This window comes from Oratosquilla oratoria, chromosome 22, assembly GCF_046742065.1.
Source record: "Oratosquilla oratoria isolate Oo_2021 chromosome 22, ASM4674206v1, whole genome shotgun sequence".
In the NCBI taxonomy this organism is placed as follows: domain Eukaryota; kingdom Metazoa; phylum Arthropoda; class Malacostraca; order Stomatopoda; family Squillidae; genus Oratosquilla; species Oratosquilla oratoria.
In genome coordinates this window covers 33,394,429-33,412,526 of record NC_134798.1, presented here as the reverse complement: position 1 = coordinate 33,412,526, position 18,098 = coordinate 33,394,429, and the positions used below count along the sequence as shown (strand labels likewise).

Below are 18,098 nucleotides of genomic sequence, written 5' to 3'. Positions count from 1 at the left end.
ATAGTTTGGGAATCGCTGTCCTAGAAAGATTGTAAGAGTCAAATCTCTCTATGAGACTGGAAAAATGTAACTTTTTCCAGAGGGAGGTCACCTACCTGGGGTATGTAATGTCCTCAGATGGGATTAGGCCCCAGCCAGGTAGGGTCCTTCACTCACTCCCACTCTTCTCTCAGGAATATAAAACTATGCAACAACTAACTTTGCTACACTGAAAAATTACTTTGAAGAAGTAGAGGCAAGAGTTCAGTGAAACAAAAGAATCTGAGAAGAAATTGGATATTTTAATGATAACTGACAAGAGTGGAAAGGTATGTACCAAAGAAGAGTGGGAGAGGGATAGGAAGAGATGGAGATAGATAGAGAGAGAAACACTCTTCCTACCTGTGTAAATCCTGGATCAATAAGTGTTTTTCCAGTAATACTGAAGTTCTCAGCACCAATGGAGAAATTTGCAGTTGTACTTAGGTATGTTAAGTCAGGCATCAACTGTTGGGTTAGACAAAGAAAACATTATTACAAACTTGATCTTGCGAGATACAAAAACAGGTCACCACAACCATAGCTCCCCTTCCCGTATAATATAACTGGGTAAATACAAATAATCATAAAATTATAATGCAGTGTCTTCACCACAAAGTCCTCCTAGTGTTGAGATGTAAAAAGAGCTAGAGGACATGAAAAGAAATTAAAAAAGACAAAGTATTTGAAGGCTATTAAGAAATGTACTTTTCCATATAGATGCATCGGTTTGTGGAAAAGTACACAGTACAAGTAGACAATGGAAGTAAATATAAAGGTAAATTTGACCAGTGGGAACACATATATATGACTTCCCCACCTTTTCCATACAATCATAATCTCATCCTGTATATAATTATCCATCTATCTATTGCCCAACATCTCTCTTGTAGGGGATGCTGCAGTGCCCAGCTTTCAGGCAGCTAAACTGAGCACTGACATAACAAGGACAGGAACCCTCCCCACCCACATTACCACCACCAAGAGGAAAGGTCATATCTGAGCAACCCTGCAGATGCCAAATGGACAGAACACTCCCCACCTCCTCAGGGATGGTCTTCAGAACAGGTCAGTTGTGCTTTACATTCTCCCACACAACTCCAACTACCTCCCTTTCCTACATTCATGTTGTTTTACAAAGGGGATCAGTACATAAAGATATGCCCTCCCATCTTTTTTTTTCTCTTATTAGCCAATGACCCTGAAACATCTAGGAATGACCCATCATTTACAAGGAACTAAGATGGGAGCAACAACAAATGGGCCTTTGATGGGTGTGGGATGTGGGATAAACAGCTTTTTGGTGTATACCTAAATATATGCATGATATGGTAATATGCTTTGACTGGGTTACCTCTTACATAGATGTAAAGAATCTTTGTATCTGTTTGAGTTTAAAATGACCAGAATCAAAAGCACAAATACAAGAAACATGCACTTGTGGTCCAGGGAAGTGTCAAAGCAAGATAGTGAAAAATGGAAGATATGTCATGCACTGACTAACCGTGCCAACAAAGTGCTTGACAATATATTCATAAAGCCTCCACGAGTCGTGATCCAGCTGTCCCTTCTCTGCACTTCGCATGGGAGTGATTGGGGGATGGTCACCAGCATCATGACCTTTCTTGGGCCGCTGAATCCCATCTCGAAGTAACTCACGCACAGCACTGCCCCATTCACTATGGCCCTCTTGTACCCGTAGAGCACCTCTGCAATTGACAATTGAAATTTATAATACACTTTGTACATAAATAATAAATGTGTGAGAACAGAGATAGATAAAGACTAAGATGAAGAGAGATATGAAAGTTTGTATTTCATCACTGATAACCAGTGCTTCTATCCTTGGGCACAATATCACACTGAAGAGGTAGTACAGGACATTTAAGGAGGGTAGGGGTAAAAGCGACAGTAGAAAAAGTGATTACCATTATTTTTCATGTTAAGTTTATTGTTCATTCAAAAACTGACTCTGTGTTTGAAGTAAATACAAGGGAAAACATGCAACCTAGAGATATCGAATGGGCAGAGAAAGTCCCCCCTATGAAAGAGATAGAAGTATCAAGGAATGAAATAATGAAACACTTGAGTAATCTCGATGTCAGAAAATCGCATGGACCAGATGAAACAGCAAACTGGATTTTGAGAGAATGCAGGAATGAACTAACAGACAAAATACATAGCATAATAAACAGTTAATTGAAAGAAGGAAAAGTTCCAAAAGATTGGAAAAGAACAAATATAGTACCAATATATAAAGGGGGAAACAAGGAAGACCCTACTAACTATAGACTAGTCTCCCTAACAAGTACGATAGCAAAAATTTGTGAAAGAATTATAAAAAATAGATGGGCAAGGCATTTGGAAAAAAAACAACGTGCTAAATCCAAGGCAATTTGGATTCATACAAGGATGATCATGCATCACAAACATGTAATTTTCGCAGGAAAATTAATTTTTCCCTGATACAAACCTGAGGTACTCCTTACACTAGGATACTCTCGCGTAGCGCGAATATTTCTACTGCGAAATTAAAATCCTCACTCTGTGGGTCTGGGCAACGCTTATCCTCAGTAAGGGGCCCCATTGGGGCAAGGGGGGGGGCCCTTGCCCTCCACCACAAGTCTCGCACACTATAACCATTCTCTGAGCCAGGTATGATTTAAGCACAAGGTTGTCAGGCAAGGAGAAGGAACTGTTTAGAGGGGTGGTTGAGGAGGGCCATTAAAGGTAAGGAGTACCTCAGGTTTGTATCAGGGAAAAATTAATTTTCCTGCGAAAATTACATTTGTTCCGAAGAATACAAACTCTTCGGTACTCCTTACACTAGGAGACTCGGACTTAGGAGGGAAGGAAGTTGTTATCTAGCCTGGGAAACCGCTGTAAGGAAAATCTAGTGTGCTAAGACTATGTTGACCAGACCCCTATACATTCCCCTCACTTTGAAGTGCACCCCTTTCTGTTCCCTGGAGTGGAGACAGAAAGGTTATAATCACTTTTGTACCACTGAAGGGCTTGAATTGATTCCCTTGGAATGCTAGAGAGCCCGCGGGTGAGGTAAGGGAATGTAAGAGTATGAGAAGGACTTTAGAAAGTTATCCCTGCAGTTGCCGAGCCAGAACCTGGATGAGTTGTCAGGGTCGGCTGTGTGCTCTTGAGGAGGGGTATATCATTTTCAGGACTTCTTGGGCGGCCACTATGGGGCCCAAAGATAAGTTCCCTAAAGATTCCCGCATAACTTCTTTGAGGTAAAAGGAAGTGAACGTATTCTGGCTTTTCCATATACCTGCTTGAAGAACCTGGTTGACTGACCGATTCTTTCTGATGACTAGGGAGGTCCCTACTGCCCTCAGGTCATGGGCAATCTGTGTGGTCCATGTCGCAGGCTCTGCGGATGACTTCCATTGTCCAGTAAGAAAAGGAATTCTTAGTGATGGGCTACCTTTAGTAGAGATGAACAACCACTTTAATTCTGGTCGAAGATGTTCGGTTCTCTTGAGGTAGGTCCGGATGGCTTGTACCGGGCACAGAACTGTTTCAGTCTATTCTCCCCCTGCAAATTCGTCTAAGGATGGAACACTAAAGGACCAGAATCTAGGGTCGGATTTGGCAGGATCTTTGTTTTGGCAATGAATTGAGGCATGAAAGTGAAGGAGACCTCTTTCCATCCTTTGGAATGGGCGACTCTATAAGAGATGGCATGTAACTCCCCTACTCTCTTGGAAGATGCCAGGGCTAGCAGAAAAAACTGTCCTCTAGGAGAGGTCCTTCAGATGTGCCTCTCGGAGAGGTTCGTAAGGGGGACCCCTCAGAGAGTTCAGGACTAATGCCACATCCCGCGGAGGAGAACTGATTTCCCTGGGGGGGGCATGATCTTTGAAGTGCCTGAAGAGCATGGAAATTTCCTGTGAAAGGGCTAGGACCATGCCCTTCAGAGAAAACACCTGATTTAGAGCTGCCCTATAGCTTTGTACTGCCGAGAGGGAGATCTTCCTGGACTTCCTGAGGACGTGGAAGGAGGCGATCTCAGGAATGGTGGCTCGAACTGGGACTAACTTCCTGGAGTGGCACCATTTGCAAAGGCGCATTTCCCTTGATAAAGGTTAGCTGAGGATGAGCAAATAGGAGCGGACATGTCCTCAACCACTTCTCTGGGAAAACCCTTCTTTAGGAGGATCTGGACCATAGTCTGAACGCGTGAAGATTGAGTGCTGAAGGGTTCTTGTGCCAAGGCCCGTTGATGGGTGGATACAGAAGATCTGGTCTTCCCTGAAGGGCCAGAGGCTCTTCTACTGCTAGCTCGAGGGCGTCCGGAAACCATGGGGCTTCGGGCCACCAAGGAGCGATCAAAGTCATCCGAAGGTAGGATGCGTGTCTTGCTCTGAGGTACCTTCTGGAGCAAGGGAAATGGTGGGAAAGCGTAGGAGTCCAGGTTGTCCCAACTGTGCAGAAGAGCGTTTTCTCCTGCTGTCAGAGGATCCAGGAAAGGGCTGAAATATTGGGAGTTGGTGATTCCATCTCATTGCAAAAAGGTCCACTAGAGGGGAGCCCCATTTGCTGAGGATGAAGTTCGCTACTTCTCGATAGAGGGACCATTCTGTGTTGATTATCTGATTCTTCCTGCCGAGGTGGTCCGCCCAGACATTCCTCTTCCCCGGGATGTAACGGGCTTTGAGTGACACCTGGAGATTCTTGGCTAGGTTGAGGATGTCCATCATCAGAAGGCATAGTTCCTGGGAGACTGTGCCCCCCTTGCTCGTTCAGGTAGGGTACTACCGAGGAGTTGTCCGACATTATGCCCACTACTTTTCCTGAGACTTGATCCTTGAAGTGACGGAGAGCCAGGAGTACTGCTTTCAACTCAAGCCAATTGATATGGGCTGTCCGCTCGACTGTGGACCAGGAACCGCTGATGTGATCGTCGTTGAGGTGGGCTCCCCAGCCCTCCTTGGAGGCATCGGAGAACAGGAGGACTTCGGGGGGAGATGGGCCGAGGGGCATCCCCATGAGAAGGTTGCATGGGCCTTCCACCAGAGAAGAGAATCCTTGACTTCTTGGGTGAGGGAGATGTGTTGTAGGGGTTCTCCCTCTTGCGGGGCCCACTGAGACTTGAGGAGCCACTGTAGCGGTCGCATTCTTTGTCTACTCCAGGGGATTAATTTCTATATGGAGGCCATATGGCCCAGGAGGATTTGGCATTGTGTAGCCGTCAGGAACCTGGTCGATAGTGCCTGTGCAACTAGAGAAGCGAGATTCGGGATCCCCTTTCCTACTAGGAAGGATTCCATTAGTGAGTAGTCCAGGACCATACCCAGGTACGTGACTCTCTGTTCTGGTAAGAAATCTGACTTTTCCGGGTTGACTACTGTGCCCAATTTCAGGACAAAGGTTAGGACCATTCTCAGGTGTTCTGGCATAGCTGGGCGGAATGCATCTTGGAGGTCCAGCGACACCATGAAGTTCCCTTCCCTGATAGACGCCCTTACGGACTCTGGGGAGGCCATTCGGAACTTTGTCAGGGAAAAGGAACTTGTTGAGTGGAGACAAATAGATGACTGGTCTCCACACCCCTGTTGTCTTTTCTACTAGGAATAGCCGTGAGAAGAACCCTGGGTCCGGAGTCGAGACTTCCACTAAAGTTCCTGTCTGGAGCAAAACGGAGGATTCCTCCGCTAGGGCCCGCCCGCGAGCCGAGTCCGGGTGGAAGCTGCTGACTTGGATGGGATAGAGGGAGAGGTTTGGGACAGTGGAAAAGGGAAGACAATAGCCCGTCTTAATGACTCAGTAGGTCCAGTCTTCCGCCCCGGCCTCTTCCCATGCTCTCCAGTAGAGGGAGAGGCAACCCCCTATCCTGTGCAGAGGGGCTGGCGAATTCCTAGGAGTCCTGTGGGGGAGTCCGGAGCCTCTATAATGTTTGCGTCTAGGATCTCGGAGTCCACCATATCCGGGGGAATCAGCGTGTGGGTGAGCATAAATCTCCCTGAGGAGGGGGTCACTGGGGTCCCCGAGGATGGTGTCTCTCCTGCGGGACTCGAAGTTGGCCCAGGACGTTGAGAGACAGGAAACCTGATGCTTCAGGGCTCTGCTCGCGCTTGCCAAAAAGCCTGGAGGTCGCATTCTTCCTGGGGTTGTAGTGCGGGTAAGAACCCCCACGCCGAGGCAAGGAGGCGTTCTAGCCAGGAGTTCACCGCCAGGGACAGAGCCAGTGATTGAAGGTGGTTGCTGACTTCCCTGCCAGAGAGGAGGACGTTTCGTCTGCGCAGCGACTCGGCGTCCGCCTTAACCAGCTCTGGTAACCTCGCCGGGATCGAGGCTGCTCCGAGGGTTGACCCCGATGGGGTGTAGAAGCGCTTCTGGTGTTCCAATGGGACCGGAAGCCAACGCGTCTTCTCGGTCGTCCTTGTTGCGAGAGCGTCGGAGGCCTGGGCCATGGCTCTCGCCGTCTGCGTACTCCATGGAAGGTGGAGGGGAGGAGGCTGGGCTTTCTGAGAGTTGGCCGTCATGAAGATGTCAGACTCGAATGTGGCTTCCTCTTCTTTCGGGTGGCCCAGTCGATTCGCCCTCCGAACCCTCGCGAGGACGTCCGAGAAGGAAGGTGGGACCACCATCGAGGATTCCGACTGGGAAACGGGAGGGGAAAGGGAGCGTGGCCCCCCCCCCTACGGAGCTGTGGACATCGTCGTCGGCGTAGGAGGGGTCGGGACGGGCAGAGAGGAACCTCACGCTACCATCCCGGTCACTGATGGGTACAGAGGGGGGCCGAGCAAGTGGAAGATGGTCGAGGGGGGCCCTTGGGGGCGGTGACTCCTCACGAGCTTCCGTGCGGTGCACGAACCGCGCTTGAGAAGCGCGGAAAAATTCCCGTTGGGCCTCCATCTGTTCCTTCAACGTAGTGACGAGTGAACAGAGTGGGGAGGAGGTCCGGGGAATGTCCGCTTGAGTCCCGCCTGGGTGCGGATGGTCCGGGAGACGCCAATGGGAGACTGCCTCCTCTGGACGAAGCCGAGTCACCCACGACGAACGCGCGCGTGGGCACATCTCGGGCTTCCTGCCCACCGGGCATAGAAAGGGTTCCGGCGATGACCCGGCTCGTCTGACGACGGGTGGAAGGTGAACGTGGGGGCCACCCGAGGAGGAGAAGAGGCCGACGCGCTCCGAATCTCCGAACTCGGCTCCTTTGTCCGTGGGGGGGCGGAGCCGCCGGCAGCGTCGCGGGGCCGGTGGACGCATCCGGGAAAAATCTCGTACCCGGGGGGGTTCGCGGGGGCCAGCGCGTGCCCGTCGTAGCTAACCACCCTGTGGGCAGGAACAGGAGACAAGTGGCCTGAGACTGACTCGGGGCGGCTATTGTACAACCTTTCCGTTTACTACGCTTAGGAGGGGGGAGACAACTGCCCGCGTCCTCCGCCGACGTAGCATGCCTTCTCCTTGTGTCGGGTGAGGGGGGAAGCCATCTAGAAACACCGCGTCTGCAACCTCGTCCCTGATCTCTGTCCCTGTGAGCAAAGGGCATGGAAAGGGCACCGTTGATCACCCAGCTCTTCCTACGGTGGGTGTTGTGCGTACAGCGGGATTCCTGAGTAGAAGAGACTAAGGGGCTCTTTGCCCCCCCCCCCTTTGTCCGTGCCGGCGTCGAGTTTCGGGGGCAGCCGCAAGCGACCACATCCGGGAAAAATGTCATACAGGAACGGTAGCTAGCGGTGGCTTGACGCGCATGTCCGACTACGCTAACCGTCCTTTGTTGAAGGAAGAGGACAACTTGGCCTGAGAATGACTCGAAGTGGCGTTGTACCACCTTCCTGGCGACTGTTGAGTTTCCGGGATGGGCGAGGGCAAACCGCAAGCGACCTCATCCGGGAAAAGCTCGTACAGGAACGGTAGCTAGCGGTGGCTTGACGCGCATGTCCGACTACGCTAACCGTCCTTTGTTGAAGGAAGAGGACAACTTGGCCTGAGAATGACTCGAAGTGGCGTTGTACCACCTTCCTGGCGACTGTTGAGTTTCTGGGATGGGCGAGGGCAAGCCGCAAGCGACCTCATCCGGGAAAAGCTCGTACAGGAACGGTAGCTAGAGGTGGCCTGAGGCGCATGTCCATCTACGCTAACCGTCCAGGTTTAAAGGAATAAAGGACAACTTGGCTGCCTGTCTACTACGCCGTGGAGGAGGGAGAGAATTGCTCGTCTCCTCCGAAGCCGTAGGCCGCCTTCCCCAGTTTTTGGGGGGGTGAAGAGGGAAGCCATTTTCTATGGCCATTTTCTATGCGGCGAAACCACAACAATACTGGAACCAGATTCCATACTTACAGTGAAGGGTAGGATACCCGGTGGCGGTTAAGGGAATAATACAGGGAATGGAGAAGCACTTAAAATTCCAGGACACAGGATGGCGTAGGGAAAACCCCGATGAAATTGAAGGACGACGAACTCCTTAGCGTCCTTAGAGTGAGCTGGCGACAATCGAAGCGGATTGCTTGATTTTCGGCACCGACGTAAACATGGAGAGATGTTAACGCGGTCACTACTGCGAAGAGAATGGTTATAGTGTGCGAGACTTGTGGTGGAGGGCAAGGGCCCCCCCCCTTGCCCCAATGGGGCCCCTTACTGAGGATAAGCGTTGCCCAGACCCACAGAGTGAGGATTTTAATTTCGCAGTAGAAATATTCGCGCTACGCGAGAGTATCCTAGTGTAAGGAGTACCGAAGAGTTTGTATTCTTCGGAACAATTAATGTGTTTCTATTCAAGGCTAATAGACGTTATACAAGAAAGAGAAGGATGGGCTGATTGTGCATTTCTAGACCTGAAAAAAGCTTTTCATAAGGTGCCACATAAGAAGTTGCTTAAGAAATTAGAAACTGCAGGAGGAATACAGGACAAACTGCTGAAGTGGATGGAAGACTTTTTGCAAGAAAGAAAAATGAGAGTAGTGATATGAGACACTCTAATTGGGATGAAGTGATAAGTGGTGTTCCACAAGGAACAATTCTGGCCCCAATAATGTTTGCTTTATATATTAATGATATGGATGAAGAAATTGAAAGTTATATGAGCTTCTTTGCGGATGATGCAAAATTGTTGAAAAAAGTGAACATTGAAGATTGTGAGTCGCTACAGAGTGATCTCAATAAAGTATGGGAATGGCGTAGGAAGTGGGAGATGGAATTCAATATTAAGAAGTGTAGTATAATGGAATTTGGAAGAAGCAAAAAAAGAATAGTGGGATCATATAAATTGGGAGAAGAAGAAATAAAAAAAAGTAGAAAATGAGATGGAACTGGGAGTCATTATTATGAATAATATGTCCCCTGAGAAACATATACACCAATTTTTTGGAGAAACTTATAATCTAACAAGAACAACCAAAGTGGCATTTACATACCTGGATGAAGAAATGGTGAAGAAAATACTAGTCACTTTGATAAGACCAAAATTGGAATGTGCAGCGACGACATGGTCACCAAGTACAAAAAAGTGTATAACAAAAATTGAAATACAAAAAGCAATTACAAATTTGGCACCAACACTCTCAGAACTATCATATGAAGAGAGACTAGCAAAACTTGAGCTACAGACATTAGAGCAAAGAAGAGAGAGAGAGGAGACTTGATAACTATTTATAGAATCATGAAAGGCATAGAAACTATTGATAGAGAGGATCTAATAAAATGGGATAGTAGAAATACAAGAGGACACAGAAAGAAAATCAAGAAAGACAGTTATAGAAGAGATCTGAAAAAGAACAGCTTTCCCCACAGAGTAATAGATATTTGGAACAAGTTAGATGAGAAAGTGGTGTGTGCAAAAGCAGTACACGAATTTAAAAACAGTCTAGATAAAAATGAGATATGAAGACGTGGGAGATAGATGACTTGGATGAAGGAGTGGAGTGTTATATGAATTTCTTTGCAGACAACGCAAAAATACTAAAGAAGGTAAAAACGGAAGAAGACTGCAACTCATTGCAACAAGATTTGAACAAGATCTGGAATTGGACTCAAAAGTGGGAAGTAAAATTCAATATAAAGAAATGTAGTATAATGGAATTTGGAAAGAGTAAAAACAGAATATCGAAAGATTACAAAATTGGTGAAGAGGTGAAAAAAATAAACTTGGAGAAAGATCTTGGAGTGATGATCAGCAAGGACATGACACCGGATAAGCATATTGATAAAATATTTGGAGAAACCTACAATTTATTGAGGTCAATTAAAGTGGAGTTTGCTTATTTGGATGGGGAAGTGATAAAAAAAAATTCTAACTACACTAATAAGACCAAAACTTGAGTATGCAGCTACACTATGGACATCCAGTACCAAAAAGAATATAAAAAAATTAGAAAGAATACAAAGAGCAACAACAAAACTAGCACAAACTCTTTCCGAACTGACATATGAGCCAAAGACTGTCCAAACTAGAATTACCACCTTTGGAACAAAGAAGGGAAAGAGGAGACTTACTATCTATAGAATAATGAAAGGAATGGAAGTCTTAGATAAGAATGACTTGTTAATGCATTAAGGGAGAGTGACTGGAGCAAGTGGATAGTTTTAGATACCTGGGTGCAAATGTGGCAGGAAAAGGTGGAGTGGAGTGGAGGTGGAGGTAGAATGTAGATTGAGAGAAGCGAGTAAATGCCTTGGTGGTTTAAAAAGTGTAATGAGGAATAGACATTTGGGAATGGATGCTAAGAGGAGACTGTATGAAGGAGTGATTGTGCCAACAGCACTGTATGGGGCAGAAACATAGAACATAAGAGAGGAGGAGAGAAGGAGTTTGAATGTGTTTGAGATGAGGTGTCTAAGAAGTAGAGAAGTATGATGGGGGTTACTAGGCTGGATAGAGTGAGAAATGAAGAAGTGAGGAGGAGAACAGGGGTGGAAAGGTAATTGGGAGATAGGGTTGATGAAAGAGTATTAGGATGGTTTGGACACATGGAAAGAATGAGTGAAGAAAGACTAGTAAAAGAGGTATGGAAGGCAGATGTGGAGGGAGTGAACATGAGGGGACGTCCTAGGATGAGATGGTTGGATGGGGTGAAAGGGGCTTTGGGGAAGAGGGGAATGTCTGTTGAGGAAGGACGGGAGAGGACAGAAGACAGGGGTGAATGGAGAATGGTTGTATATGGATGATGTTGTGATGCATGAGGTGGAATGGGTGGGGGGATGGGGGAGGAGGTAATATGTGTGAGCAAAATTTGATGCAGCCCAAAGGGATTTCTCCCCATCTTTTCCTTTTCTGCATGGGGGGACGGAGAGGGGGGGGGGTTTGCCAATTTAATGAAGCGGCCTTGCTGTGGATGTGCTGTGACTTGCAACACTGCCTCTGACCCAGGGCAGTGGACAGGGTGCAGGGATGACCCATCATCCAAGAGGTGCTAAGATAAGAGGGAGGGTGGAGGAGAATGGAGTGTATTTAGGGATGGTATGGGTGGGAATGATTTTATGCCTTTTTCTTTTTGGCTACCTCCCTTGTAAGGGGGAAAAACCCTTGGTATATGTACGTTAATATGGGATAATGGTAAAACAAGAGGAAACGAAAAGAAACTAAAAAGGGATAGTTACAGAAGAGATCTGAAAAGGAAAAGCTTCCCACACAGAGTGATAGATACTTGGAAAAAATTAGACAATGAAACAGTGTGTGCAAACACTATTCAAGATTTTCAGAAAAAAAACTTGATGCTGAGAGATACAAAGATGGGTCACCACGAGCATAGCTCTCTTCCCATATAATACAACTAGGTAAATAAACACACACACACACACACACACAAAAGAAATAGAAAGAATTCAGAGAGCAGCAACAAAAATGGCACCTACACTATCAAATTTGATATAAGAACAAAGATTGGAGAAATTACACCTATCAACATTGGAACAGAGAAAAGAAAGAGGTGATTTGTTGACCATTTACAGGATTATGAAAGGGATGGAAATTCTTGATAGAGATGACTTATTAAAATGGGACAGAAGAGAAACAAGAGGACATGAAAAGAAGCTAAAGAAGGTCAGTTACATAAGAGATTTGAAAAAGAATAGCTTCCCACATAGAGTGATTGATGTCTGGAACAAACTAAACAAAGAAACAGTGAGTGCCAAAACTATACAAGATTTTAAGAATAAACTGGGTGCAGAGAGATATGAAAACAGGTCACTACGAGCATAGCTCTCGTCCCGTAAAATACAACTAGGTAAATACATACTTTAGATCAAAGTTCTCTGGGTAGTGAGTTGTTTCTGTGCGAGGATAGGAGATGTATCCCTGTGTATAAAGGCGTTCAGCTAGCATCATGGCATGGTGAGGGCCCATGCCAAGTCCTGCACTCGCAACACGCATCAACTCCACTGTGTTGAGAGCTGGAGGTCTGGGTCTTGTTTTCTCTTTCTTTGAAATATTGACGAGCCTGAAAAATATAAAAATGATTACTATTTTTATCATATACCATCAATAGCATTGTATATACTTACACCAAAAGGCCCTTTTCCCCTTATAAAAGGGTGTGGACAAGTCAAATTAATCAATCAATCAATTCACTACCCCAGGCTTCTCTTGCAGGAGACCTATGGCTCCCAAGTAAATAGCTACAGCCACCAGACAGGCTCATAGGTCATTCAGGGAAGAATTGTGCTGTTGCTGAGGGATGCTTAGTGCAGGGCATTGTATGACAAGGGTGTTCAGTGTCTTCTCTGTAGTGGTTGAATCTGAGGCAAATTGGTTCTGTGTTGACAGAGTCTTAGGGCTGGAAGGTGTCACACTGGTGAAGCACTTAGTTTGAAGGTCTGTCTTGAAAAGCCAAATAAAAACATACACCTATCCTGGACCCATTTGATGTCCCTCCTATCTTAGCTCCTCATGGATGAAGGGTTATCCCTACTCACCCCATCTGCTTGGGCCAGAAGCAATGCAGTAAGATACAGTACTTCCAAAACAAGGTCCAACAGATGGGGCTGATTTATTCTGCTTCAATACATGGTCACTCCCCCCCCCCCCATCTCCCTCCATCACAGAATAGATAAGAAGAATTCCTTTTGGGCCATATTTTCTCATCCACTTACAACCACTCTGTCTTTCACACCTATCTTTTACCCTCTCCCTTCCTTACTCAACGGAGAGTCAACTTGCATCTAATACCCCCTTCACTATATCCATCCACTTTATTCTTGATCTTCCCCTTGAATCCCTTCCATCTATCCATCTACTTCTGCTTTCCATACTCTTTCATCACTCATTCTCTCCATAAGTTCAATCCATCCCAGTATTCTTTGATCAACTCCATCTGCTACTCCCTTCCACCCCCCTTTCTGCCTCACCTCCACATTTTTCACTCAATCCATCCTCATAAACCCTAATATATTTCTTAAAAAGTTGATCTCAAACATGTTTATACAATTTATTTCTACCAAGTCTGCTCCATACAGTGCCACAGGCACAATCACACCTATGTACGTTCTTCTCTTTGCATTCATCCCCAAATATCTATTCTTTGCATTCATCTCCAAATATCTATTTCTCATGACATTTTTTCATTAATGCCAAACATTTACTTACTTGCCTTACTTTCCCACCTCCACCCCTACACCTCCATTACCTGCTACATGTGGCCTAAAATAACTAAAGCATTCCAATCTCTTGCCCTTTAAACTTACCTCCAAACCAATACCACCCTCATCCTTTGTACATCTCATCACTTTCCTTTAGCCCACATTTACTTTTTGCTTCCACTTTTATTATACCTTCCTGGAATTCGACCCTGCTTCAGTCTATATTCTGAACCAGCTACAAGTGCAGTGTCATCTACAAACAGCAACTAGCACCCTGACATTTACTTTCCTTACTATTCAATCCAAATAAAGTAGTTCCGTCTTTGAGCATTTTCAGGACCACATCCATAGCAAGGCTGCTTCATTAAATCGGTGATCCCCCTCTCTGTCCCCTCATGCAGAAAAGGAGAAGACAGGGACAAATCCCTTTGGGCTGCATAAATTTATTTCTCATATATACTCCCTCACCCCCATCCCCCACCCACTCCATAAATTTATTTCTCATATATACTCCCTCACCCACTCCCCCTCATGTATCACAGCATCATCCATACACAACCATTCTCCATTCACCCCTATCTTCTGTCCTCTCCCTTCCTTCCTCAACAGACATTCCTATCTTTCCCAATGCCCCTTTTATCCCATCCATCCATCTCATCCTAGGTCGTCCCCTCATGTTCATGTTCTCCTGCCCCATTTTGTTAAATCTTCTCTGTCAAGGACTTCAATACTTTTCATGATTCTGTAAATGGCCAGTAGATCTCCTCTTTCTCTTCTTTGTTCAAGGGTTGTTAGTTCCAGTTTGGCAATCTTTGTTCCTATGTCAATTTTGAAAATGTTGGTGCCATCTATGTTGTTGCTCTTTGGATTCTTTCTAATTTCTTTTATGTTCTTTTTTGTATTGGGTGTCCATAGTGTCACAGCATATTCCAATCTTGGTCTTATCAGTGTGACTAATATTTTCTTTACCATTTCCTCATCCATGTAGTTAAAGGCCACATTTATTGTTCTTAGTAAATTGTAGGTATATAAAATCAATACAAATAGATTTCAACTCCCGCACAAGGCAGATAGTGAAGAGGAAGATGACCCAGAGCCCAAAGTTTCATGGACAGATGCAGTGAAAGGTTTAGCAGTTTTTGTTAAGTTTGCTGAACAATGCAGTTACACGACCATGTATGATGTCATGGCTGTTCACTGCACTCAAAATGAGTTATTGTTGCAAAGAGGCAAGAGTTGCAAGCAGATAGACATAAGAGGGTTTATGAAAGTTGGACAGATGTATAAGGCTAAGAAAAGTGTACAACATACCAGTGAGACGAGTGATAATGACTAGGCAGTTTATTGTTGACCATGTTTGATAGCCCCGCTCATAGGAAGTACGAGAAGTGGACTGTACGTAACATTACAAAATACATACATTTTAATTGTTAAGATGTGGTGCTTTTATGGTTTATTGGTGAAAAACTGACATGGTTAGTGAATAAAGTAAGTGATTATAGACTTTACTTATTATCCCTTCAAGTATCCAGAATTTTTCAATATACAGCATGCCTTAGGGATGCCGGATACAAGGGCTTTTACTGTAATATGTACTTATTAGTTCATATTTTCGCGCAAATACCCTCCCACCCACCTCTCCATCTTTCAACGCACGATAGTGATGCTGCTCACTCACTCAGTGTCTCATTCACACTTTGTTCATCACAGCGCTAACATCCTCCATATCCACTGAAAAGTTTTATTACAAAATACCCCCAAGATGGCTCCCAAGAGGAAATTACCTTTGTCCACTCCCAAGTCTGCCAAGAAGGAAAGAAAAGCCATTGATCTGGACCAAAAATTGAATGTGATTAAACAGTTTGAAGGAGGAAAAAAGTGAATGCAATCGCATGTGATATGCAGTTATCACATTCAACCATGTCGACGATCTTGAAAGACAAAGAAAGAATTCATGAAGCTGTGAAAGGTTCTGCACCCATGCATTCAACTGTGATAACCAAGAAATGTATGGGGCCCATCCATGAAATGGAGAAATTGTTAAGTGTTTGGATGGAAGACCAAATTCAGAAAAGGACACCATTAAGCCTGTTTACCATACAGATGAAGGCAAAAAGTCTGTTTGAGACTTTGAAGGAATGTGCTGGAGATGAATACATGCAAGATTTTATTGCAAGTACTGGATGGTTTAAAAGATTTAAGAAAAGATTTCAATTTCATAGTGTTTGTGTGACTGGGGACGCAATGAGTGCAGATGAAAAAGGAGCAAAAAAAGTTTGTGAAAATGCTTAATGAAATTATTACAGATGATGGCTATCTTCCACAGCAAATATTTAATGTAGACGAAACAGGATTATATTGGAAGCGAATGCTAGAACACACAAATATCCATAAAGAAGCTAAAACAATGCCAGGATTTAAAGCTTACGAGGATAGGCTTACTCTTCTGCTTGGCAGGAATATCACAGGATTCAAACTGAAACCATTCTTAATTTACCAATTGGAAAACCCACATGCATTCACACATGTAAACAAGCACACTTTGCCTGTTTAATTTTGATCAAATCATATGGCATGGATGACTCAGCCACTTTTTGAAGATTAGTTTGTGAATTGCTTCATAACTCAAGTGCATGAGTATTTGTTAGAAAAAGGAATTGCTTTTAAAGTTTAACTTCTATTGGATAATGCACCTGGACATCCACCTCATTTAGGTGATCTTCATCCCAATGTGAAAATTATTTGCTGCTTAACATGACATCAATTCTTCAACCTAAGGACCAAGCTTTGATTGCAACATTCAAAGCAAACTATTTGAGAATCACTTTCATCCAAGCAATAGCTGCTATAGATGCTGACCCAGAACTAAGTATACGTCAATTTTGGAAACAATATGATGTCTTTATGCGCATCAAAAATCTATCTACTGCATGGGGCTGTCACTGAAAAGTGTATGAATGGAATTTGGAAATGGTGTCTCAAATGTTATCTGCATGATTTTGCTGGATTTGACAGTGAGAAAGAACTCAGTGAGATAAATGAAAAAATATTGAAATTGTCAAAAGAACTTTCATTGGAATGTGAATTAGATGTGGATGAATTATTTAATCAAGAATCTGGTGAGCTAACAAATGAAGAACTCATTGAATTGGAAGAGGAACGAGTGGCTGAAGAGGAGAGAAGACAGGCAGAGGAAGAAGAAGAGTTGCCAATAAGGAAATTCACCACTAAAGAATTATCAGAAAGCTTTGCTACAATGAATGAATACCTTAAACGGTTGGAAGAAATAGACCCCAACTTTGAACACTTTAAAAGGATTGAAAGGATGATAAACGATGCAGTGCGTCCATATCATGAAATTTATTATGAGAAAAAATGCATAACTCCACCAGTCACTCCTACCATTGCCCCTGCTCCCACCTTACCAACCGTTATCCTACCCCCTACAACACCCACTGTTACCCCTCCTCCCACCACACCAACAGCTGACCTGGATGATCCACAGCCCAGCACCAGCTATCCAAGCAGCGACTAAGTTGTGTGTCTTTGTTTTAAATTGTCTTTTTGTATTTCCACAATTTTTTTAAAAAAAATTTCAACATCTGTACATAATTGTATTTTTCTGTATTACTGTATCATTTTTATATGTTTTCAATATTTAACAAATTGTAGTAACTTTAATATTCTGTGTTTGATTTAAGCCTAACTTAATATGAAATGGTAAAATGTTTAGAGAAACGTGTTCTAGAGACAAGCATTCAGAGTACTATATATGACATAAATGACAATATATATATATATATATATATATATATATATATATATATATATGAAAATGTGGGTAAATTAGGACTTTAAGAGCCTACTATTCCTATGAGAATTTAACACGTGCCCGACATATGACCAAATCGAGTTATGGCTGGTCAGTTGGAACCAATTGCAGTCGTAAGTCAACGACTACCTGTATGCTTGTCTGGTGACATGTCTTTGCTAATAATTATTCATAGGTCCTTTTCTGAGCTCACTTTTTTTTACTTTTGTACCAAGCTTTGCCTCTTTTGTCTTTTGCTTCACTGCATCTTCTGTTGAACCAGCATTTAACATACACCCTCTCTTGTTTCTGTCTTGGTACATACCTATTCACTCCTTCATTATAGATTTCCATCAAGATTGCTCATTTCTCTTCCACTTTTGTCTTTTCAATGTAAAGTTTTCCTAATTTGCATTTTGAATCCAGTCTTGATGGTTCTCTATGGCTTCTGCATCTAGTATTTCCATTGACCCATTGTGTCATTGTATGTTCCATGGTCATATCCAGTAATACATTTCCCCATAAGTTCTCTCTGCCCTTCACTGTCATCTCCTCCCAACAGATTTCTTTGCAGTTAAAATCCCCCATAAGTACCAGGTTATGTCAGTCCTTTAGTATCTCATTTAATGAATGCCTTGTATCTTCTAACATTTTTGAAAGCTCATTTTCTTCTCAAGAGCCCATTTTTGGGGGGACATAAGTCACCACAAACTTTCTACTTTTCATGTCTCTG

General features: G+C 44.2%; 1 protein-coding gene across 4 annotated transcripts in view; it reads right to left on the bottom strand.

The window, feature by feature from the left end:
• Top3beta (DNA topoisomerase 3-beta) overlaps positions 1-18,098 on the bottom strand; it is a 140,492-nt gene that overhangs the window by 75,126 nt on the left and 47,268 nt on the right. For all 4 annotated transcript variants that reach the window (XM_076205732.1, XM_076205730.1, XM_076205729.1 and 1 more), the window contains 3 exons: positions 12,216-12,416; positions 1,523-1,727; positions 382-486 (listed from right to left, as the gene is read on the bottom strand). In XM_076205732.1, the coding sequence (XP_076061847.1) occupies positions 382-486; positions 1,523-1,727; positions 12,216-12,416 (511 nt within the window). The remainder of the gene's footprint in view (positions 1-381; positions 487-1,522; positions 1,728-12,215; positions 12,417-18,098) is intronic.